Source organism: Sitodiplosis mosellana, unplaced genomic scaffold, assembly GCF_009176505.1.
Source record: "Sitodiplosis mosellana isolate CC-2019 unplaced genomic scaffold, AAFC_SMos_1.0 Smas_scaffold_6226, whole genome shotgun sequence".
NCBI classification, from domain to species: Eukaryota; Metazoa; Arthropoda; class Insecta; order Diptera; family Cecidomyiidae; genus Sitodiplosis; species Sitodiplosis mosellana.
The window spans coordinates 6,761,888-6,786,871 of record NW_022601467.1 but is presented as its reverse complement, the minus strand read 5'-3'; the positions used below and the strand labels follow the sequence as shown (position 1 = coordinate 6,786,871).

The following is a 24,984-nucleotide window of genomic DNA, read 5'->3' as shown; positions in this document are numbered from 1 at the left end:
CATAATCATCTCCCATTTTAATTCCTGTGGATTTTTTATTCTGAAATTTCACTATTTTGGTCTTCAGGCCTTCCACCTACAGTATACCAAAAATCTTCGAGGTTCGATTTCGCGAAGCATATTTTTTTGAGACACGAAAAACGCCAATTTGTATGAAAATCGTGAGGTGTACAGACAATTTTGTGAGTGACTGTATTTTGCACAACAACAACAGAATTCTGTTTTTTGTATTATTTTTTTTATCTCATGTAACTGTAAATTCCGAACAGACGACCGATTACTTATTTTTTTCAAATGAAATGATTTAATTTGTTTTCTCTCATTCTTTTCGCTTCAAAAGTTTTCAGTTAAATCAATTCATCATGTTCACTTTGATGATGAGCCATTGCTTCACGTATGTGTTTTCTCAATTGATTGTTGTACATGTAATTATGAACCTAAACCATTTTCCATGTTTCGTTAAACATATCCGTCGTTTTACTAACTGCAAAAATTGAAGAAAAAAAAAAACATTCTAAATGTCTATTTTATGTGTTGCTGACAATTCTATATAACTTATATCGAAATGGCTTTGTATTTTTCTAAGCGACTGTCTGTTTTTGTCCCCATTTTTTGCCTGCTTAATTTTGTTTTTATTGTAACATCTGCAAAATGGAAACGATTCTCAACATAGACGTTTAAAAATTGATTTTTACGCATAAAAATGTGTAACACAATTTCCACGCGTAAACCTAAAGAATCGCAATAATACAGAAACTGTGCGATAGTTCAAATGTTTGTTTCGCAACGAATGGGGTGTGTCAATTCCATGACAATGTGCTCCAGATTTGTTGAATTGAATTTTCGACATTAGGTTTATTCCATGCACAAAATATCGATTTTTCGTTTAATTTTTCGTGCACCATAAAAGAAAATACCACAAAGCATGGTTGGACGATATTTTTTTTTTGCTCTCAGTTAAACACAATTGTTTTTATTGCCCACAATATCTACCACCACCACTACCTAATAACACAGTTCGCATTGTCGATACACACCTCCACACGAGTATTGACAATGCAAGCCATCCCCTTTACCTTCCTCAACAATAAAACAAAATTTCTTTTTCAACACACTCACACACGCACAAATCCTACTACAAATGTACAAATTTCCAAATGCAAGACTTTTAATTATATATATGTAAGTATGTGTTGTGATCAACAATTCAGTCAGTCTATACGGTTGTTAACGTTAATTATTATATTTGTGGCATAATATAGCCTTTTGCACAGAACTAACTTGAATGCAATGAGAATCATAATAATGAAAAGACAAACAACAACAAAAACAACGACAACCACCACAAATAAACCTGTTGTGTATCCCCAACCAATTATGCTAATGATATTGCGACGTTTTACAGTCGCCTTCTTTCAAATTTTCACGAAAGGCCTCATCAAGCTACTCTCTCAAGTTGGAACCGGTCGGTAAAGGTAAAATCAAAGCGAAACGGAAACCATTGAGCACACCGGCGAGTCCATCACGAGCACGCGAGCCACAGTGTACGTGCATGACACCCGAACAATATGCACGAATACGTTCACAAGATCCACGCTATCGAGGTAACAACCTTCGGTTCCATTTAAAATATGTCACACAATTTAAATTTATTCATTTATTACATTGTGTAAAAATCAATCGATTAGCCTCGATTCTTTTTTTTTCGAATGTGTGCTCATATTTTTTCCTCGTTACAATTATTGAATTGGAGTTTTTGTTAATTGATTTTCAATTTGCAGGCTCATCAACACTTCCACGAGCCACAACCAGAGGCACCGAAACCGATGGTATGCGCGGCGATAAGGTCACAGCGGCTACATCAAGCACCTCATTATACGATAACGTTTCAGCTGGAAATCAAACTAATCAAATTAATGCACAAGGTAAGTAACTGATCTATATTCCAAATCCAAAATCCAGATCCAAATCCAGTCTCCCATTCACACAAGAACTCTCTGTCCAGCAACAGAGCAACAACAACAACAACGACAAATCATAATTAAGAAATGCAATGCAAACAACAAAAACCCATTGCATTTCAAATGCAAACCATGTAAATAGCATTAGTGATCTAAATGCATACGTATAAATGTGTACATAGCAACAACAATTTTGCAAACTCTGAACAAATGGCATGCAATCCAAAATCGTTAATAATTTAATTGCCCCAAAATGTTAATGGATGATTTTAATGCACTCTGCACACACAGATTTATCACGTCAAACCAAATCCCAAGAAACTAGCACAATGACCACAACCAATAGCGGAACAACACCATTGGTCGGCAGTGGACAAAATCATGTTGGATCACAAATAAGCCAAGACGATGCACCGGTACATCATAGTAAAATGGAAGAAACATCTAAATCGGAGGGCACACAGGCTGGTGGCACATTACAGCACGGCACGAAAACCTCAACCGGCACCGGAACCCGAACGAAAGACTACAACGATGAAATGGTCCGTGTTTGTGCAAATCCAATGCAAAAGCAAAAATCCAAATTGCCAAAACTGTTCGACGGTGAATTTTAATTTCGATCATTCTTTTCCTCCCATATTTTTTTTAGGCTCACGAATTGCACCATAATATTTTGAATAACAATACACGCCGTAAGACAAAGAGCACCGAAGACATGAATGTCGGTCAGTAGACTTATTTGATTCCAACAGAAAAAAAAACAATGCATTTGGTTTCTCGTTTTAATCAATGCAAACACCCAAAATCCATCTGTAGCCCCGATAATAACTAGCGATAGCTACAATTTATGTTCACATGTGATTCGTCGAATTTTTCATCATTCACGTTGATTACAAAATAGTTTTTGCTTTTTATTTTCTCCTTAGATCCAACCACACTGAAGCGAATGCTTAAGCCAATGACGAGCGCCGAGAGCCCAGTTACATCACCTGAAATGGGCCGACGACGTTATAATTACTACAATGCAAACATAATAAATGCACCACCTCCACCGCCGCCACACTTACACCCACACGCCATTCACGCCGCGCACATTCTCAATAATAATGCAATGTCACGAGGCTCAAATCAATCTGCACTCTGCAACAAAAGGTACATGAAATTGATAACAGCTCATTCAGTTCCACATGCACGAATACTCACTAATTTGAAATGAAAATTACTTTGTGTTCAGGTTCTCAAATTCACGATCATCGCACGAAATCGGCAGAAGCAGTAGCAGTTTTTCGGCGCAACAACAGCGTGGCCTATACTTGGAATTGGAACGAGAACGAGGCTGTTTAGAAGGATCGCCACCATCTGATAATGTTATGTTCGACAATCAGTGCTATGCAACAACACCTAGCTCAAGTAATGGAAATTCAGATCAAGATCAGCCATACGGTCAACGTCAGGGCAGCAATCGTCATCAACATCATCATCAGGTATATGCATTGAAATGATTTCAAACACCGACATCCATATTAACCTCCCTCGTTTCGGTTTTTTTAATCGCAACATGAGTAGAATCAGCCAAATGTAACGCCAACACCCGGCTCACCAACATCACGTCTATTGCTGGAATACGAAATGCACTTGAGAAATACATTGGCCAAAGGAATGGATGCCGAGTCCTATAGTTTGCACACGTTTGAAGCGTTATTATCACAAAGTATGGAAAATTTAGGTAACATATTGTAACAGTTAGTGATTGAACTTTGTTTTCGTTTTACTTTTTTCGTACTGAACGAATCGTGAACTAAAAACCAATTAATTCATTCATTTGTATTTGCCCGTTACGTCTTTTTTTTCATTTCTTTTCATTGTTGACCATTTATATATATTTTCGATATTTCTACTCAAAAAAATATCCGCTTCTGATTTGAAGAGCAAGTATTTTAAGGTTGAAATGTTGTATTTAGTGCCAAAAAGAAGGTTATCCATTGTTTTTTTTATTAATCAATAGAAGAATTGTTGATTTGGATTTTCTATTCAAGAAGGAACCCTAAACTACCTTCTCGATATTCAAGTGTAGAACACGCATTCAAAATATCGCTTTTGTTTCTTTTTTCCTTTTTTTCAATTTAAAATCGGCTATCAAAGCAATTGTTCTTACTTATGGCATTGTATTTATATGAGGTATTATATACTTGGCTCACTATGATGATTATGAAGCAAAAAAAATTCCTAATTGTGCCATGTGAACAATTGCTTGTAATATGCAATTTTCAACGATGTTGTGATGCATTGTGTCTTCATTTCAAATGCTTTGCACTCGATGTTCGTCTTAATTTTTCGATACGAAACCACAACAATACAGAAAAAAATGTCAATTGTCTCTGTACTTTTGATGTTTCGCTTCATTTACTTGTGCCGAATTGTTTATTTTCCGTTATTCAATTTATTTGGTTCGTATACGAAAAGAGTATATATATATATAAATTAGATTGGATTCGTTATTTTTATGGATTTTTATTCTTACTAAATTCAATTCATTTTTTTTATAAACATTTTGTTTTCAAATTCTGGTCGAATCCGATTTTTAAATCCGGTGCAAAAATTCAAAATTGTTCCAAATTGAAAACAGAATTCGCTGAAAGTTTATCTGGATCAACGCAACGAAGCCCTTATCCAATAAGGAGGCGTAAGTAAAACTAACAAGAAACCAAAAAAAAACAAAGAAATTCAAAACATGCACACACACACAATCACCATCCAAATTTGGCGCCTAATTGAACGGTTCATTCAAGACATGGCCTTTCCCATTTCAGCGCGCGCGCGTGCGCGCAATTAACACGTGTCTTGCATTAACTGTTCGATTTAGGGAGAATTGCTCTTTTTATTTTCTGCTTATTATTTTTCAGTCAATTTTCATTTTCCATTTGATTATGACCGCAAATGTTTCCAGCATAAATGCAGGAAACATTGTTTTTCACTCCTTCTCGTCTTGTTTCTCTTGGTTTTTCTTTGTTTGGCTCTTTTTTTCGAATGGTACTTTCGATTTTATTTCGAATGATTACCGCATATACCGCTCTTTTGTTGGCATGCATTGTTCTTCATCTTTTTTCCCCCTCTATTACAGTAGGTCAATACTAGTTGTTTGCAACCTAATTCTAAAGATGTTGCTCACATGGTGGAAAATTAAGGCAAGGAAAACGAATCTCTATGGAACATGTGCTATGTGCTATGTGCATTTTCCACTCCATTTTTTTTCTCTTCTTTGAATTGCAATCGTTTTCATTGTCTTTCTCTTCCCATCCATAGTCGCTTATTATGTACATATAAATAGTTGTTGTCACAATTGGTTTGCGAATGATTTGAAAGTAATATCGGTTTTGTATGGATCGTGTTTACAGGGTCGTCGTCAGCAGCGGCAAAGTCGTCGACTCTGCCATTGCCACATCAGCGACCAGCCGTTGTGAATCGCGAGCAACGAGATCGTGAACGAGACGGTTATTACAGTGATCGCAACGAATTGATCCGGGAACGGGAAAGAGAACGCGACCGTGGCTACTTGAGCGATCATAATTCAAGCTTTTCGACATCACGGTGTGCATCGTGTATTGGTGAATCAGCACGAGCCCAATGGTTCAGACACTCAGACGGTTGGCGATCGGGTAGCTCGACATTTGGATCCGGTTCTGGCCAAGGTCTGGTCACATCACAAAGCAGCGGCCACAAACGGTCACCATGGGATTCGTTGCCGTCTTTACGACAAGACAGCAGCTTAAATGATTCCGGATACAAGAGTGCTCGTGCCGATTCGCTTGAACAGAGGTGAATCAACGTGAAATTCGTTTCACAATTCGAAAACAAATCTAAACTATAAAAGAAAAGCATTTACACAAAAAACTGATTGACAATTCAATTATTATATCTGATACATATATTATTGTTTAGGGGTGTTTTCGATCGGCAAGATAGCTTACGATCCGATTATTTGAGCGATCGAGAAACGAGATATGGAATTGTGCAACAAGCATCAATCGACAGCACCGATTCACGACTCTGCTACTTGACATCGTCAGAGGTAAGATTTGTTTATTTCTTTTTTTTTGTCTATTTCATTGTTGTTCTTGCCATTTTCTATGCCTACACATCAAACCATTCTATAATTGCTTTTGATTATGGCAACTCCCGTTCCGATTACTACATCATAAGAACATGAAACAGCAAATCATTGTGATTCCGGCTACAAAAACTGACAAGCATATTTTCCAAGCAAATCACAGCGTGCGCCGTGTGTAAAATCGGTTTTTCATTGTTCAAGCACACAAAACTAGGTGAAATGCACACAGATGCACAGAAAAATCTCATCAACATTGAAATTCGCTCACAGGCGGCTTGTTCGCTAGGAAACCAAACAACGTTCCTTCGCTTTCTCTCTCTAACCTCTATGTACTCTGCTTTTGGGGGAAACGATGTGTGCCCAGTAACTATGCCGTTGAAGATAAAAGAGCAGGAAAAACCAAGCATTGACATACATACAAACACATAGAGAAAGCAAAGTAGAGAAAATGAGAGAACCTAAAGCCAGCAGCTTTTTTCCGTCCCGTTTGTTTGTTGTTCTTGCAATGGTTGCGTTTGTGTGGCATGCATACAAACTGCAATTTACTCTCAATTTTCTCACTGTGCGTGTTTCTCTCTTTCTCTTTCTCTCTCTCTCTCTCTCTTTGGTAGTGTGAGTGTGTGTGTGCATGTGGTGTGTGTGAGACATCGGACTGCCTGACTCGACTTGTTCCATTCCGGTAGTTTATTCACATGGATGATGATATATTGTTGCATGGATGCATTTTTGCCATTGCAGTAAATCGACAATTTTCCATCTACCGAGAGCTGGGAGGAGCTCAGATTGGGTGAAATGCGAATGAACGACCTCTTTAAATGGCCTCGACCTGCATCACTGTACAACACACACGGCACAAATAAGCGGCACGCTCTCAATTGCAATGAAGAGAAGAAAAAAGAATGCCAACTATTTACTCTCCAAAACTGACCAACATTGTAAAGTTTAAACGTGTCTTTAGACCCATCATCATCTAATATGATAATCAAAAGGCTGCACATTGGAATTAAAGCAGCAATAAGGAATCGCATCACTCACGCGGTAAAGCCACATGTTCGAAAGCGATGTATCTGTGTTGTATACCCATGTAATGTACACTGTACACACGATGGGCACACTGAAGTGAATACATGCGAAATTCTATGAATATGTGCGTATTTGCATCCGTACCGAGAGCGAGCCAGCCAGCGGGTGTGAGAGTGAGCGAGAGAGCGAGAGAGTGAGAGAGTGAGAGAGTGAGACTCTCAAATTGGAGTCGGCAAACAAAACCATGTGCTAATTTTCTATGCTATTTGAGCATATTCAATGATGGATGTACAAGACAGAATGCTACATTCATCACATCGTATCTCACAGTACCATCAAAAGGGAAAATTCAGCATGCATTTTACTATGCACTGCTACTGCATAATTACTGAGGACCACTCTGCCGCCATCGTCCCCTTCAAATCAACAAAAGTTGCACATTTTGCAAAAATTCCGGCCATAAAGTTGCTGCTGATTAAAATAATTAAGATATATACCATCAAAATGCAGAAAATGAGCCTCTGATTCCATTAAAACATTTGCACGGTTTTATTTTGCTCGTTGGAATCGAAATTCAAGTGAAATAACTTTTCAGTGTACATATACATCAAAATGTGCTTGCTCCCCCATCGCATTTTCTTTTCCGTCGCAATTAAATTTGAAATAATAACGCTTTTGATGGCATTCGTTGCACCATTTCTGCTTTTGTTCTTCACACTCAACTGATACTGTGTGTATGGCAGACTGGCAGAGTCTACTTGCACGAATGTTAAGCACATTAATTTTTGGCCGTTGTTCACAGTTTTACAGGATCATGAATCTGTTTTGTGGAATTTCAGTAATCTCATTGGAAGGAATGTTTTCATCTGGTTGTAAAAATGCGAAAATAATTGTCCGATTTTCCGTATGCAACGTTAGTGGTGTGTGTGTGTGTGTGTGCCAGCGTGTGTGTGTATGTGTATATGTATGTGCTCTTAATGCTTGTACATACTCTCATGTGGCGGATATATTCTCATACGGAGATACCGTGAGTGTTCTATAGACAGAACCACATGTCACCCTGGTATTTGTGTGTACAACTTCTCTGCGAGAGGCAATGCGAGATGCCATGCGATGTGATGTTGTAATGTAAAATCTTGAATTGTATGTTCACCCACATTCAAGCTCCCAATGTGCGACTGGATTGCGATGTTGCGATGGCGGTTTCGTAGCCGAGGCGCATACCATTATTCACAACCGTGTGCCAAATTTTCTACTAGTGTTTGTGCTATGTATGGCATATTATGAGTTTGCGCACAGCCACATCATATTGTCTATCTCAATATTTCCCATATCATCCGTTCATGTTGTCTTTTTTTTTTGCTCTCATCTCATGTGTTTTGCACAATTTGTGCTCACGAACATGAATTGATAGTAAAACCTGAATTGAAGTTCAACCAACAAAAAATATTTTCAAACGGAGCGAAAACCGAACAGAAAACTCACAAATTGTGTGTCAAATCAAACGAAAGAAACAGCAGACCGAACATTTTCCCAGAATCGTAGCTGTGAGTGTGATTACTAAGAAAATATGTATAGAATTATCATTTGATTTGTACGACTGGTTATATTTTTCTATATGTATATATACATTGTGGACGTAAAAAAAGCTGCAGAAACCCCTCTCTCGCACATAACCAGCTCAATTCCGTTGCATCAAAGTGCGTTTTCGATTTATCGTAGAAAATAGCGAGCGAGCTCAGTGTGATTAACCGAAAGAATCGAAGATTCAAGGAAGAGTTGTTAACAACAAAACACGTTTATTTTGGTGAGAGTGATATTTCAGCCACCTATGCACATACAGTAAGCAATATACATATATATATATATTTTGAGATTTATTCGTTGTCAGTTGAGATTCAGTGACCCTTCGATGAATAAACGGTGAGAATGTAAAAGAGAAACACACACAGAAAGAGAATGGCAGAGGTAGAAAGAGTTTATTGAGCTACTTGAGAATGTTATAAAATATATTGTGATTTGTGTTTGGTGAAAAAAAAAATGTAAAATCAAAGCCAACAATAAATATTTCAAGTGGTCTCTCTTTTTGAAGATGTTCGGTACTAAAACGAGAAGTCGTGCAACGCGAATTCATGTGAATGTGTAATGCGAATAACATTTTTAATGAGACGTTAATGCAATCCATCGTCGTACACACATTTTCCATGTGATAACCACACTCAATGGGATCGTTTTAACTCATACGAATTCTTTATATTCCGCATTTCTTTCTTTTGCGGATAAATCATTTGCTTTCATCCGACAGATCCCGGATTATGGTTTGATAATGGAAAAAAAGAATTAATCGAAAGAATTTGTATCAAAAAAAGGAAACTCATTTAAACTCGGTTGCATTCAGTCTACGGTCTAGTTTATAATAAATTGACAGTTCTTTTTTCTCCGCTCCTATTTCAACTAAACCAAATGAAAAGAACGTTATTCTTTTAAGCGTGTTATCAATGCCACAGTGTGCTGAACGAATGAACGTTTTTTTTCGTCTTCGTTTTTTGTATTTTGGTTTGTCTTCCCCGAGATCTGAATTGAATTCGGGATGAACGTAACGGCTCAAGGTCGTTGTATTCTTCTCATTTTGCATTGTATCCCGAATAACAAATATAACCTCAAAACCGCAAATTACATTTGATGCACTCAATTCATACGGATTAATTAGAAATTGAAATTTTAAACATGTTTACCATTTCAATTGTGTTGTTGAGCTCTTTCTCTGGTTTCTTCGCCATTGTCATCGGTAGTTGGTGCTATTTTTGATATAAAATTCAATTTAACCTTCATCGGGTGACGTTAAATTCTTTTGCAATTATTTTCAGAATTTTTTTTTTTATTTAATTTCGAATTATGAATTTATTCTATCAATTTGATGCTGACATCTTTCGAAATATTCGCAACAACAACAACTACAGCCCCCGATCCGAGAATATTGTTTTAATATCCGAGGCAATTGTGAAAATTCATTTTCATTTACGAATCAAATTGAATGTGGTGTGTGTGGTAGTGGTTAAAATGGTAAATTCAAACATGTACATGCATTGTGAAACTATGTCGAACAATATGATAGTGTTTGAGGTAGAAAAATGAATCAGCGCGCGAAAATCTATAAAGTGAAAATCTCCTTCTCTCTTTCGCTAAAATTCGAAGCATGCCGCCAGCGTTTGGTTGTTCTATTGTACACTTTTCATTCGCGCTATGCTTTATTCCCATTTTATGAATAATTCGATTAGTTCGTTAAAAACGCGTCATACCAAGTCAATTTAAAGCTCGATTAAAATATAGAGCAACAGCATATATAATGGACAATGGCAAAGGTTATGGGCATGCTGCTGTCGACATGCTTCCAGAATCAAAAGTCAACTTCGTTAGTATATTTTCCCGCTGGCTGTCACTCTTTAATAGCGATGTTTATTTTTCTCTGCTCTCGCGCTCTGATTTAGGGTCAAATTATTTCCGTTTTGTCATTTTCCCCAAAAAAATTAATTTCAATTATTAGCGACAGAAATGATATTGTTGTTGTTGTTGGCACAAATCCAAATAGTCAGTATATTGTCAATTTTATCTGAATTAGTTTGACAAATGACTAGAAGAATAGTCCAATTAATCGAATACAAGTGGATTTATAAGAGATAGATTAAGTGTGTCATAATTGTATTGTGCATAGTGATTGTTATTTGTACATAGTTTTCTTGGCTGCACACATACTGTTATAAAATGGATCAGCATTTATCTATATGTTTTGTGGTCACGTTTGGTATATAGATAAAAGAAAAAACGATGAAAGTTTTCGATTTGACCTGGATATTCTGTAAATCTTTCGGATTTAACTCTTTCTCTCTGTCTCTCTTCTGGTACAATATTTAAATATACATATCAGTTCATGTTTTGATTAGTGATAACAGTAGAATGGAGATTTAAATGGATAATTTGAGACGTTAATACGTTTGATAATGGCTCAGATCGATCAATTTGGATTTAAATGTCAAAGAATATTACAAAATTGAATTTATACGTAATGACCATGATTATTTTCTGAAAATGATTCCGTTTTGTGCGTATACAATCTGGCTATAGAAGAGCTTTATGCGGCTTCGAATGTTTGAATGGATGTGTCATTTAATCCCTGCACATGTGTCAAATGTACTCAAAAGCTCATGGCCTGGCCTGGAGCTTCGAATCAAATAACAAAGCTTTTCAAGTAATCGTAAAGTTCTGTGGGCCTCCTAAATTTTGTTAAACTGAATCTGGATTTTAAAGCTTTCAGGCAAAAGTGGTTGCAGCTTTCATTCGATTTCCACATTGATTTCGTAGCAAAAGCTTCTGCACTATTCGTGCGTCCTCATCCACATACATGCATTCGTTCTAACCATCATCATTAGAGACGAACTCTGTTATTCGGTTAGGTCGTTGTTGTTTCATATGTTCATGCAAACACTGTGTGGCAAAGTCGCTGAATATTTTGATTCAATTATGAAATTTGCTATGCATGCATCAGTGCACCTGCAAATTTGTTATTTAAGCCACGTGCGAGAAATCTGATTGAATAATCGAGTATTGCATCATTCGGTTTCCATTTTGGGTCGTATGGTTTAGTTGGTTGGTCGGCCGGTCGGTCGGTCGTTTCGTTGATACCAGTACGATGCACTTGATGTCACATAGATCAGAAGCACTGGCTATCCACCTGATGGCGGTTTTACATGTTATTTATTATAATTAAACGCATAATTGGAACGATACGTTCCGGCTTCACATAACCAGACACACTATGGCGTACGAAACGGTTTCGTTAAAAATACAACATGCTCATTTGAATATGTCGAATGAGAGAAAGAGAGAGAGAGAGAGAGAGCGCCTTGGTATTGGTTTTTCTCTGTACCATTCCATGCTATTCTATATCCATCCTTCTGCTCCGATAAAGTAGTATAATTGAGATTGAATTTGAAATGAGATAGTTTATTTTCTCTGAGCTGTAAATGAAATCTTCTTTCGAACACCACATCCGGAGGCTGGACAGCGTTCTGTCTATCATTAAAATTGATTTAGTCGAATAAATTTCGGCACGTGATCCTGAAACGATGGTTGTAGAACATAGATTTAAATGTATCTTAATGATTGTATGTACCAGATGGCGTTTTGACCAATAAAAATCGTTCCATATTTTAATTTTGCTTAGAATACGTGCGTATTCAACGCGAATTTCTACCTGGTGTGAGCGTGTGTGTGAGCAATAAACATCCATTGTCACCATTTGGCCGCACTAGATACTTTTCTCGACTCAACATTTTCCCTAATTTCATTTTGAAAGTTCACACGATGAACAACACACGTAAGTCTAATTAATGACCGTTGTTGTCATTGAGCGACTGGGCATTAAAAACACACAAATTTCGATAAAAATAAGAGAAAACTTTCATAAATATGCGAGCACAGAGAAAGAGCGTAAACTTGGAAAATAAACATATTAGATAGAAATTGAATAGCGAACAACAATAACGAATAACCCGAAGAAAATGTCAAGCAAATTGCAACTAAACATCATATCCAATTGTGATCGTTTAGCGTTGTGTGAGACTTAAATTAATTTAAGTTCACGAGACCTCAAACTATTTAACTACTAGAATTAAATAACACGATGCATGGAATTTGCAGCTCCGCGTTCGATACGAGAGAAAGAGGGCGAGGGTCTCTCCCTAGAGGGTAAGATAGAGTTTTAATAACACTTGGGTTTTCGCACGGGATAACGTAACACCGAAGAGAAAATGAAACGAACGAAAAAAGAAATATTACACACGTGTAAGAACAAATATTTTGGAATGGGTGCGCTTGCACTGCATTGCAAATGGTACAGCATTATTTCGTGTTTTGGTGCGAAAGCTACCTGGCTGTGTGCTGACTAAAATCCCTGTTTTACGCTGCGACGCGCGCGCGTTCATTTCTCGAAGACTTTGCCTTGCGTAAAATGATGCTGCATCCATTTCCAACACCCCATATGTATTTAATGTTAATTGCTGTTGCCATGAAATATACTTAAAAGGGAATTAATTAGGCGGTGAACATGTGCCCTGAGCCATCATAACTTGCTAAATATAACAAACTTGCAGCGATTTCACGCGAATATATACACATAAGATGAAGGGAAAAAATTACAATGTTCGCTACTGTTGAACGCGCTTTGATGTGATAGTTGGTCATCTTTGTTTAGCATTAAATATGCATAGAGCGTTTCCATTTCTTCCGGCACGGCACCATCGTCAGTTTGGTTCTTTATGGGACTTTGAGTCTCATTTTTGAACCTTGGACGTTTTCACATTATTTTTTCCTTCACTACTTTATGGGTATTTACCGTTGGTTTTATACCGTATCAAAGCGATGACAAGTAATGCCCACTTCACAACATTTTCATAGAAGTATTGTTTATTCGTTGGTAGGAATCGAAGCAAATAATGAATATAAGAGAGACAGACAGAGAAAAATAATTACAATTTATGCATCCGTGATTACTGCTGCACTCCATTGAGATTTTCAAAGAGAATCAATTTTTTTCCCACAGAATATGATGACCATTGTCATAATGCCTCTTTGCTACCATCATAATTTGCACACATAGAACTTGTGTGTTCTGATATTAATTTTGGATTTCAATGTAACTGCACCCAAATCATGACATCAAACACAAATAATTCACTACATTTGAAAAATTGATACAAATTAATTGAGGTGCAATGACTTTTTGCTCTCTCTCTCTCTCCCTACCTCTCTCTCTTTATATCCACACAACGAATACACACGGCGTTTCACGTTATCACCTTTGAATTTGCTCTAGTTTTTGTCCAACATATACTGCTTTATACATTGGATGTTACATTGCAATTCACAATTCCGCATGAAAACTCTATGTGTGGAATGTTATGATTGTACAAAGATTTGATTAGGTTAATATACTTTATTGCAAATCTAAATTGGGAAAAGTCGAGTATGTTCTCATTGAGAATTTCACAAGTGGCCAGCAAAGCCCAAAATAATTTATTTATTTCAACATATATATACATATATATGATTGTCGATCCAATTATAAATACCATTTTGATGTTTCCTATTATTTAAATCCACGAGTAAAACTACTACTCTACTTTATAAGTAAAAAAAATATACATCCTTCTCAATCTCACCCATAAAAATATTGTTTGTTTATTTTTTTTGTCCTTTGAGAGCATCCGATATCCTCTTGTTCAAATATGAAGACAGGTACGAATAGTTTTATCGGATAAATTCCAAAGAATTCCAGCGTATAGCGGAACTCATAACAAAAGTGGTTGAAGTATATGTTATATCGTAGAAATAATCAGTTTTAATTAAAGGCAAACATTTTAAACAAAATGCAAAGATCAAAGTTAAAGTGCTCTTCTATTGGTCCAGAGGCGGTTTTTTCATAATCAAATATAATTACCCGTTGCTTCACCAAGCGTATGTGTACATTGTCATTTTCTTTCAAACCGCTGTGCATAATTTCATAGAATGTGAAACGGTTTTTTTTAACGGAAAAGCAAAAGTGTCATTCGGAATGTTTACCTCGTATAAGATTCTTTCAAATTTAAATTTTTTTTCTCGTTACCTCAAGCTAGTTTCTGCTTGAAATCTACACAATTAAATTAGCATTGTGAAGTGTACGATTCTGACGCGGCCAAGAGAGAGAGAGAGAGAGAGAGAGAGAGAGAGAGAGAGAGAGAATATAAAAAAGAGCCACTCATTCAATTATATCTACTAAATACTTGTGTGGTCTCATGGAAAATTATGGCAAACATTTCATACGGTGGTTCACACATAGAACATTTTCTGCACCGCACAGGATTGGAGTTTATTGGCGTAAAATATGCGACGAAAGTGTGCAACAATTGTGTAGAAATGTCAGAAATTCAATAGCGCGCAAAACTAAAACACAGCATAAATAGTCTGTGTGCACACCTTAATGTTTGTGATGTTTAATGTACGCTTCACTTCTGATGGCACATACACGGCTTAGGCACTCGCTTTGAAAGCTTATCGGTACACACAGTGTAATGATATGAAATAGTTATGAAAAAAATTCTGCGCTATTATAATAAATACGGGCATTCATGCGCATCTAAAGAAGGGTTGCAACGATGACGACGTCAATCCAAAGTTGTTTATTATATAACATGCCGAATGTATTTTCAAATTATCGTCGTTAATAATGCGTACATATTTGTTGAGCTTTGTGTTGCTTAATAGTGCGTCGAGCCTTCCAAATTGAACGACTGAAATCCATGCACACACACACATATATATATATGTATGTGTGACTGTGTTTTTTAGGCCCGTGTGATTGCACGATATTTCAATGATGACAAGTTATGAGCAAAGCGAATGAATGAAAGGCTAACAACACGGCAAACGTTTAAAGTTAGCACATTTTTGTTGCACTTGATTCAATATTAATTGCTCGAAGCAAAGAAAACAAGAACGCGGCAGTGAGAGTTTTTTTTAAAGGTGCATACCAAATTATTTATACATGCATTAATAATTGTATATATTACAATTGAGACCGTTGTCTATGTTTACCTTCATGCAAAAAAAACGAAGAAAACAAAATGTGTGTTTCTTTGGAGATGATTCTTGAATAATAAAAATCACACATCTATACGACAAATATAGTGCACATACACACACACACAACACAAAAAGAATGGAGGGAGAAAAAATGTATGCGACGGAGAGAAAATGAGCAAAATGAAGTGAAAATGAAGAATAAAATATATAGTAGATATAACTGGATGCATTGTCGTTTTTAATTTTTATGTAACGGAAAGATGCAAGTTGTATGTGTTTGGTTTGTCTATTCATATGTTCATAGAAGCTTTTGTGTTCAGGGTAGAGAGGAGAAAAGGGGTTCGGTGCCCGTTGGATAGATGACAGTGCTGGTGATAGTAATACAGACAGAGAGTGAAAAAGAAGGAGAGAAAGAGAATGAAAAAAAAAATCAACATCAACATCATCATTCAGAGATAACACGGAATATCAATGAAAAACATGAAATGTTCGACAAAATCAATGCAAAGCACCGGATCATGAGAAGGGTAGAAATAACAACGAGAAAAAAAAACTAGAATATGCGACTGAAACAAAAGCGAAACAATAATCACGACCATAATACCCATGCTTGTAAAACAAATAAACACGTTTATTTAGTTCGGTTTCAAAATATACGGTGGTTGAAAACACCACTTCCCGAATGCATACTATCTCATTCCGATTACTTTTGAGTTTCGAGCGTTCCCCGAGTCTGGTCAAATGCAAATGAGATGTCAAGTTTTCCCTCATCTCGATTCTCTCTCGGAATATTCGGAAACTATATTTACTCGCTGACTGATGTATTCGTCCCGGTGGGAAGATCACTATGCATGTCATTGATGCTGACGCTGATTTCTGATGTAATTCGTTTCGGTTTTAAAATCGAGTACACCTTCCGTGTGTTGGCGTATATATTAGATATAACGGAGAGAGCGCGCTCGATCTGCAAGAAGAAAGTTTTTTTTTGAAATATGCAAATTTATTGTTTATTCGTACATCATTGAAATGCTAAAGAAAATGTTCCATTTTCAAAAGATGATGATTTAAACGGGTCGCATTGCCTCTCTGACTGACGACAATAATGATTTAGATGTGGAATTGTGGGTACATTACAACCGTTTTATACGATGCCGAATGAAACAAACGAAAACAGTGACACATTTCGTTCGTTGCACAAATTTTCATTTAAATCGGCATTTGCAATCGAAACGATTGAGTACACACACTCGCTCAGTCGCATCTAACGAGCTTAAGAACGATATGGATCTCCAACTGTTCTAAGTAGTGATGAATTTTTCCCTAAGTAAGTGCAGTATGTATGAGTGTAAGAATGTATAGTTTGCTTTAGAACGCACATTCATTATGCGAAATGAACACTGAACTGCTTTCGCACTCTCTTTATCTCTCCGTGTCTCGCTTTGTGTGTCTGCTGTATACCTCTGTTTCGATGTACTGCAAATACTTATCGTATATTGTCAAGTATATATTTCGTTGTAGTCATATTGTTTGTGTATTTTAATACCACATCCATTTTATGTTTGGATAAGGTCTCAAGCATACAAACACCAGCGAAATTCTTATAGAAAATTTTAATTTTCCGCCAGCAAAAACTCGTTAAAACGGCTTCCAAAATGCTGACAAATCTCCCATCCAACTGGTTGAACTTTGGGAATTAAGTGGGTTGAATACATACACTTTAACTCTTGTACACAAATTTGAATTTAACGCAATTTCAAAAGAGGTGTATTTTCTGCAGCTTTTGCAACAGCGATTATATCCCACCACCCGAACCTCTCATCCCGACAACATCAACAAAGTCAATCGCTAGTACTTGCAATGAATGAAATACATATTATTCGCTCGCTAGCTCATTCGCTCCCATCTCTCTTTTCTCTGGGTCTCAACAAAACACCGTTTGTTCAACATTCGAATCATCTATTTTACAAAGTATTGCGAATGTTGAATGTAAATTTGCAAATATTAAACAACACCCAAAATTGTATTCAATAACCTGTGCAAATCATTTGGACGCATTCACACTTAAAGCTTGTACACGAACATTTACTCGTTTATTCGTTCCATCATGTGACAGCTAAGACCGAAAATAACTTAAATGAGAGCTGTGGTGACGCGAGCGCTCTCAATTTCAATAGGCAAATCAATGTAATTTCGCAATTTTTTCCTGAACTTAAACAGCGCGCCAATTTGAATTTTGTTGTTGCTGCCACCCTATGATTCGTTCGCTCACTCATGAACAATTTCACCCTTTCTCTGTGTATGTGGCTGAATGCCACCATAAAAATGGTTATGAAATGCGTTTCCGGGTGACAAAGGCAAAAAGAAATCAAATTGCCAAAAATGAAACATATTTTCTGATATAACGGATGTTTATACGTGTATATTGACAATCACATGTTGTGTGTGATATTTGTCCGTTGAAAGAACCGAGGGCAACATCACTCGAAACAAAAACAAAAAAAATCAGCGTCATGGCTTTTTTTTTAACGCAACTAACAACTGTTATAAATGGTTTATCGTTAGTTTGTGCTGGTTTTCTATCCATTTTGCTGTATGCCTGAATAATTGGTGTGATGAGTTATAAAGCTGCAACACCCGACTGAACGGGCCAATGAATCCTTCGATCACATACATCAAATACAAAATGTGATAAATGTGCTCGAAAAAGTGTTGATCTACACATGCATTGAATACACCATACACCTGGCCGCACTTTTTAGTCTGAAATGTGTGAGTGTGTATGTGTGTGTATGGCGACAGTATGTGTGTTGTTCACAATACTCACAGTCATACTCACCGACTTTTTTTTTATTTCATCAATCGATTCCGATTTATCCGATTACCAATGTAATACCATCGACCGCCGATGCAGATATGGCTTAACCATTCCTCGTATGCTTAATGTACAATCTGTATGTATGTACACGGGCGTGCAAACTCATTCGGTGGAAACATTTTTAAATGCAAACAAAATGTTCAGCGAATATTGTGGCTTTTCGCCGATACATACATTTGAACATTAAACTACAATTTCGTAATGTGCATGCACTTTAATTAATTCAATTGCCGAAGATTTTTGCATCGCTAAAAATAACTCAAGCAAAACATAAAATCAAATATGCTTTCGGAAAAATCGCAATATGCAAATTTTGCACTTTTTTTCATACACACGTACACACGCACAAAAATGCAACCAAATACGGACTGGGGATATTCGATGCGAATTTATGTACGATTCAGAGATAAAAGTATGAAGCAATTTAAAGTAAATACACAAATGAATATATCCATACCAAGGATATCCTCCGACGGCTTTATTCGCGAAACAAACAAACAAAGCAAGCAAACAAATAATGTTGAATTGATACATGGTACATTTTCATTGAAAACGATCCACAGTCCGCTTTCAGACAATATCAACTGAAAGCAGACAAAAAATATGAATGGGTCTGTTTTTGTGCATTTTTAAATATCGCGGATGCAGTTTCCAAACCCATCGCCCACAGCACTCGCCTTCCCAATTGAAATACCATTTTGCTCATTTTGTAGTGGCTTGTAAAATATTCCAAGAGACAATCCCCAAAAGAGCACAGTTCAATTTTATTGCCACTTCCTCGGTGATATTAGGCAACTTGTTGCAAATGTTTGGGTTATCTGATTGTGTCAAATATGTCACAATTTATTGCCAAACAACAATAAATTCATCTTGGCCTCTGTCACTTTTTAACACATTTAATCGTTTCGAAACATCGAACGCCAGTCCAAATGGCATTCGTATCAATTGTCGTCCACAGTATAAATAATAAATCAATGGCAGCCGTTGTCTCATGGAGTAAAATTTATGATGATTTTTATTACGATCGTCGCACATTGTTTCTTGAAATTTTATTGAATTTTCCATTTAACGATAATCGTTTTGATGATTATATTTTTTCCGATATTCAATTTGGAAAACGAGTTTTTGCTCAAATTTTGTCCAGAAAAATGTGACCGAAAATAAAAATCCAATCAAATTACCGCAAAGAAAAGTTGCCATTTTATCAAATTAAAACCAGAAAAACCTTACAAAACTTTAAACAATGCCAGAACGCAACTCTGAACAACAATACTTTTACAAATGGAATGACTATTTTCTTTGTTTCGAGTACAAACTAAATGAGATAATATTTAGAAAAATGAGAGAGATTTTGGTGCTACATCACAGTGTTAATTCGTTTTTCTCTGTTTTTCTTTTCTTTTCAGGTAAGCAAAATTAATGTAATTGGTTTTCCCGAAAATTCGGAATCTCGTTCGTAAGTAAGTTAGTTTTGTGTGAATGTCTTAGTTTTAAGTAATTTATGGATGGAAAGATGAATGAATGAATGAATGCATGCATGCATGTGTGGTTTGACATGAATGTGAATGTGTATGTGTATGAGCCGACCCGGAAAAGAGAAGAAGAATAAGAGGAGGAGAAAAAATAGCGCATTGAAAGAAATTGAATTCTAGCGGTTGAAAAGCGTCGCATCAAGGCAATCAGTTTAATTGAAAAGCGACTAAACTCCCACGAATGCACTATAAATACAATTGGGCAATAGAGATCAACAATTTCGAAGCATTTTGCCAAAGCATCAACCGACTTTCAACTAATTACATTTCTTGCTACCACTCTTAAATAATATAGGAATCACGTACATACACACATACCCAAGCACTCCAACTCCGTCGATCCTTCTATTTCGGTACGGTTTGTGAAAATATGCGATTTTCCTATTTCGTTGACATTTAATATCTCATAAATTAAATAGCAGTGGGAAAATTGATTGTCGGTTTAATTTTGTAACAATTGTATACGATCCCATTGCTCATTTCATTCTCCAGACATACAAACATACACACCCGTACATAAAGTGAGACAGACATACCTTCGTCGTCGTCGTCATCGTCATCGGTTGATTCTGTTGCTTTTCTCCCAACGTTTTCCCCATCGCACACACACATACACCATATTCCATAGGAACAACATAATTGAATAAATGATATTATTGTCTGTAATCACCTGGTACCCATTCAAAATGGCTGTGTGAATGTTCCATTAATTTGACACTTTGACACTTTGGCGATGTAAAATTTACATTGTAAATGCAGCAGCGATTTTCCGAACAAATGCAAAAACATCCATTTAAGACTAATAAGTACGCCGAAATGAGCTTACGACATCTCTCACCTTATCTCTCTCTCTCTCTCTCTCTCTCTCTCTCTCTCTCTCTCTCTCTCCTTCGTTCGCGAACAATTTCAATTGTGTGTGATGAAGACATTTAATTCATTCGTGAATAATGTATAACGAACTCAATAAAATGACTAAACAACGCTAACTATGTGTGCGTATTTGTTTGTGTGCGAGCGAGCGAACGTCGAGTTGAGATCGAAGAATTTTTGGTTATATTCATGTCTTAAATGCGCTTAAAATAGGGAGAACACAACGGTAGCAACATTTGAAATTCACTTAAAATCGGTTGCTGTGTGTGAGCGCGGATTTTTCATCAATTTTACAAGCTTAATATTGCTAATGGCTTCAATTGCTTTGTTGGTCTCAATGCGTCGACAAATTAGAATGGTTTCGGATTTCTTCAATATTATGCCTTTGTATGCTAGAGTGTGTGTATCGTGATTTGATTTGAAAATGAATAAAAGCTATACACATTTAAAATGCCATTGATCGTCGTAAAATGGCGGAAATGCTAGTGATTTCATCATGACTATTCCAGTAATTAGCACATGTTTTGCACCACTTTAGCTACAAGGTAAGTAGAGTATAGTAGATGCAAAACTAATTTGAACGCGTTCATGTTTTGTTTTCTTTTTTTTCGTCCAAGGTGGGAGGAAGTGTAAGTGGTACATTGGTGAGAACAATGTCGAACAATAGCCATCAAAATATGATTTAGTAGCACTCGATTAGACCAATCAAAATGGAGAAGGGACTGGGTGTGGGGGCATCTGACGCATTTTCAATGCCTTGTCTCTTTTCATCTTAAAATCAATCAATTCCGATCATGAAAATGATTGATTTTCTGTGCAAAACGAACGAGAATACTGCCATTTTTACTACACTTCGGATGAAATCGCATCGGCTGAAATGAATGTGGAAACCAAAAATCTATATTTTCTATATTTATCCATGTTTTAGGTGAAATAGTTTCATCATTGTAATTGGTATTTTGAAAATGTTCAAAAGTTCAATCAAAAGCTTCTCATTGCAATAAATTGCTCTAGCACATTCCTTTTTTTTCGTCAAAATGACGTTTGAGAGATGGAACCGATTACGTTTTATGAATTTGAAATTTTTGACTGAAGTGAGAGACAGAGAGAAACAGAAGGATTTTTCAATGAGGTCATCACAAGAAAAATACATCTACACACCTGGTCGATGCCACGCATTACATATCTTTGTACAGGCACACACGACCGAAGAAATAAATATACAACTCCTCAATTCACCAATTTCAGCAAAATTTGATTGTACATCCCAAGAGAAACGGCCAATATGTTTATACGCTGTCTATCCGCCAAAAATACACTACAATATATATTCACGCTTATTGGACGCCGAATTCAATATATATTCTAATGTATATTCGGTGTATTCTTCAGCGTGAAACATATTGAATCAATGAATGCATTCATGGCCATCAGAGGGCGCCTGAATATGTTTCAATATGTTTCACGCTGAAGAATACGCCGAAAATACGCTAGAATATATATTGAATTCGGCGTCCAATAAGCGTGAATATATATTGTAGTGTATTTTCGGCGGATAGACAGCGTATAAACATATTGGCCGTTTCTCTTGGGATGTACATCGGCATTGCTGAAGCCATTGAACATCCAATGATATGAACAAATCACCGAATACTTCAAATTTATTCAAGCGATCAATAACATCCAATGGATATTATTTGATTGGACATAAAATTGATGATGTGTAGACATTCAATTCGGATATGTGTATTGTGTATGTGCGAAATAGAAAGAAGGTCGAAAGCGATATGAGCAAAGAACCAACCGAAGACAAACACAACAAAGCATACACGTATTGTGACACAAACACACACCCACAAACACACGCACATAGAGTATGTGTTCGGAACACACATTTGCAAATACACAGGAGCGGTCAGCATTCAACCGTATACCGTTGTGATGATGATGATTTGTGAGGCTCAGCAATCGCAATCTCCACAACGTCTATTTGACCAAAGCAACTCGATTAGGTCGTTCACATAGTCACTTCAACTTTTTTTAGCGCAGCATTCGTCGTTTTTTCGATGATGTACACGATTTTTCTTCGACTATTTCTTGTTCACAAGCTATATTAGCTGTTTATTCACGCCGTGTATCAAAACAGGAATATGTACGCACATATCGTGTATTAAAGATAAATGCTTACCTTCTATTCCATTGCGATTTGGAAATAAAGCCGACGATCATTATACATGAAATATCGTTTATTCGTTAAGTAATGGCACTCTGTAACGGAACTATACTTCTTCTTCTACATCGTTCAAATCGGTCGACAAGCCGGACTCCAATTGGGTATTCAAATTTGTCCGATTCGAACGCGGGTCGATAGTTTTACCATAATGCACGCGCCGTTGGTACAATATAAATGCATAATTATGAACAATTTGTTATTTATGCTCCATTGATCTTGGCTTTTTCAACAATTGTTTACATGTAAACGATTTGCATGCATATTAAACGCTGAATCATATTTGTGAAGTAGATAGAAATAAAAACGAGTCTTCAAGGATTTATTGGGAATTGTGTGCGGCATCATTTTAATATTGTGCATATTGTACTCGATTGAGATATTTTGCCATCACAAACACACACACGCGTACACATACCCATTCGAATTCCCAAAGCATCGAAGACAAACAATGGGGATTTGTGCGTGGATTTTCAAGCGCTTTTTACAAGCAAAAACCAGCTCTACTGATTTTCTGGCTATAATTTAAATATTGGTGCATAGAGAAAGCGAGGCGGTCAGATACACGCGTGAAATCATGCTCATACACACCTGAACATAAATAATAAAGTAGAGACAAAAACTTAGCGAGAGAGAGAGAGAGAGAGAGAGAGAGAGGAAATTCGTATATGTGTCTCTAGCGAAGGGTTGCTTAGGTAATATCATAGAGTCAGTATCGGATTCTGTAACATCATCGTGTTCAACAACAAAAACAACCGACAGCATAAAAGAAAATATTCACCCTTTGGCAAATAGTGGACTGCCAATTCAAAGGAATGACCGCATATTCCATCTGTATATTGAAAATGTGTGCAAATATGTGAAAATGGAGCATTAATGTGTAGTAATAAATGTTTTTGCCCAGGCAGAGGAAAAAAAAAATATTGAAAGAGAAAGAAATTCGCATTGCTCTATATTAGAATGGGCAAATATGTAAAAACGCATGCCTTTTGTTGCGCGATCAATTGAAATATATCTGACCAATTCAATGATGAGAAATCGGAGAGAGAGAGAGAGAGAGAGAGAGAGAGAGAGAGAGAGCGACAGTAAAGCGAAAAAAACATCATGAACCCAACATTTGCAAAAATATGGAAAGAAAAAAGTCATACAAAATTATTTTTTGAAGCTTATGAAAATAATGTAAAGACTAAAACAAACTGTGCCATTGTACACATAGCACAAAGCCAAAAAGTTCAAACTGAAATCTTCAATGATTTTATGTTGCAGACAACTTCGGTCTACAGTAAGTCTTCTGCGCGGAGCATGATTTTGTTCGGCCATATACCATTTCTTTTTCTCTCCCAAAAACGAATGCTAAGCCAATTCAAAACGAACTGAACAAATTTTCAAAGCCTCAATTCTATGCCTACGTTATCTAAGCCACAAACAGAAGAAAAAACGAAATCGAAAGAAAAAATAAATAGAATTTTTTTTGGCATGTAGAGAGCATCGTTCGACTGGGGCAATGCGTGTGAACAGCGTATGTCGACGAACTGTGGTGATAAATGTAACAATAACTCAACAGGACTCGTGCAGTACTGGCAAAAATCTCGGAATGATAGCTGAGAATGCGAAAAACAGCGATACTGAGTGATTGGGAAAGTGCGCATACAAAAGCAGAAAAAGACAAATACCAAAAATCGCTTTCTTTCTGAATATGTGCTGGCTGTGCGGTACTGATGCATTTGTGTAAATTTTCATGTTTTGTGCGATGTAAATGTGACGTCATG

At 36.6% G+C, this 24,984-nt stretch overlaps 1 protein-coding gene across 1 annotated transcript in view; it reads left to right on the top strand.

Moving 5' to 3' along the window:
• The window catches only part of LOC129579269 (protein still life, isoform SIF type 1), a gene marked incomplete in the record, with an annotated part of 112,309 nt that overhangs the window by 14,141 nt on the left and 73,184 nt on the right, over positions 1-24,984 (top strand). Inside the window, 10 exon segments of the mRNA XM_055469165.1 lie at positions 1,406-1,604; positions 1,782-1,925; positions 2,253-2,503; positions 2,611-2,686; positions 2,888-3,113; positions 3,196-3,445; positions 3,528-3,687; positions 4,588-4,644; positions 5,357-5,777; positions 5,901-6,030. Coding sequence (XP_055325140.1) covers positions 1,406-1,604; positions 1,782-1,925; positions 2,253-2,503; positions 2,611-2,686; positions 2,888-3,113; positions 3,196-3,445; positions 3,528-3,687; positions 4,588-4,644; positions 5,357-5,777; positions 5,901-6,030 — 1,914 coding nt within the window.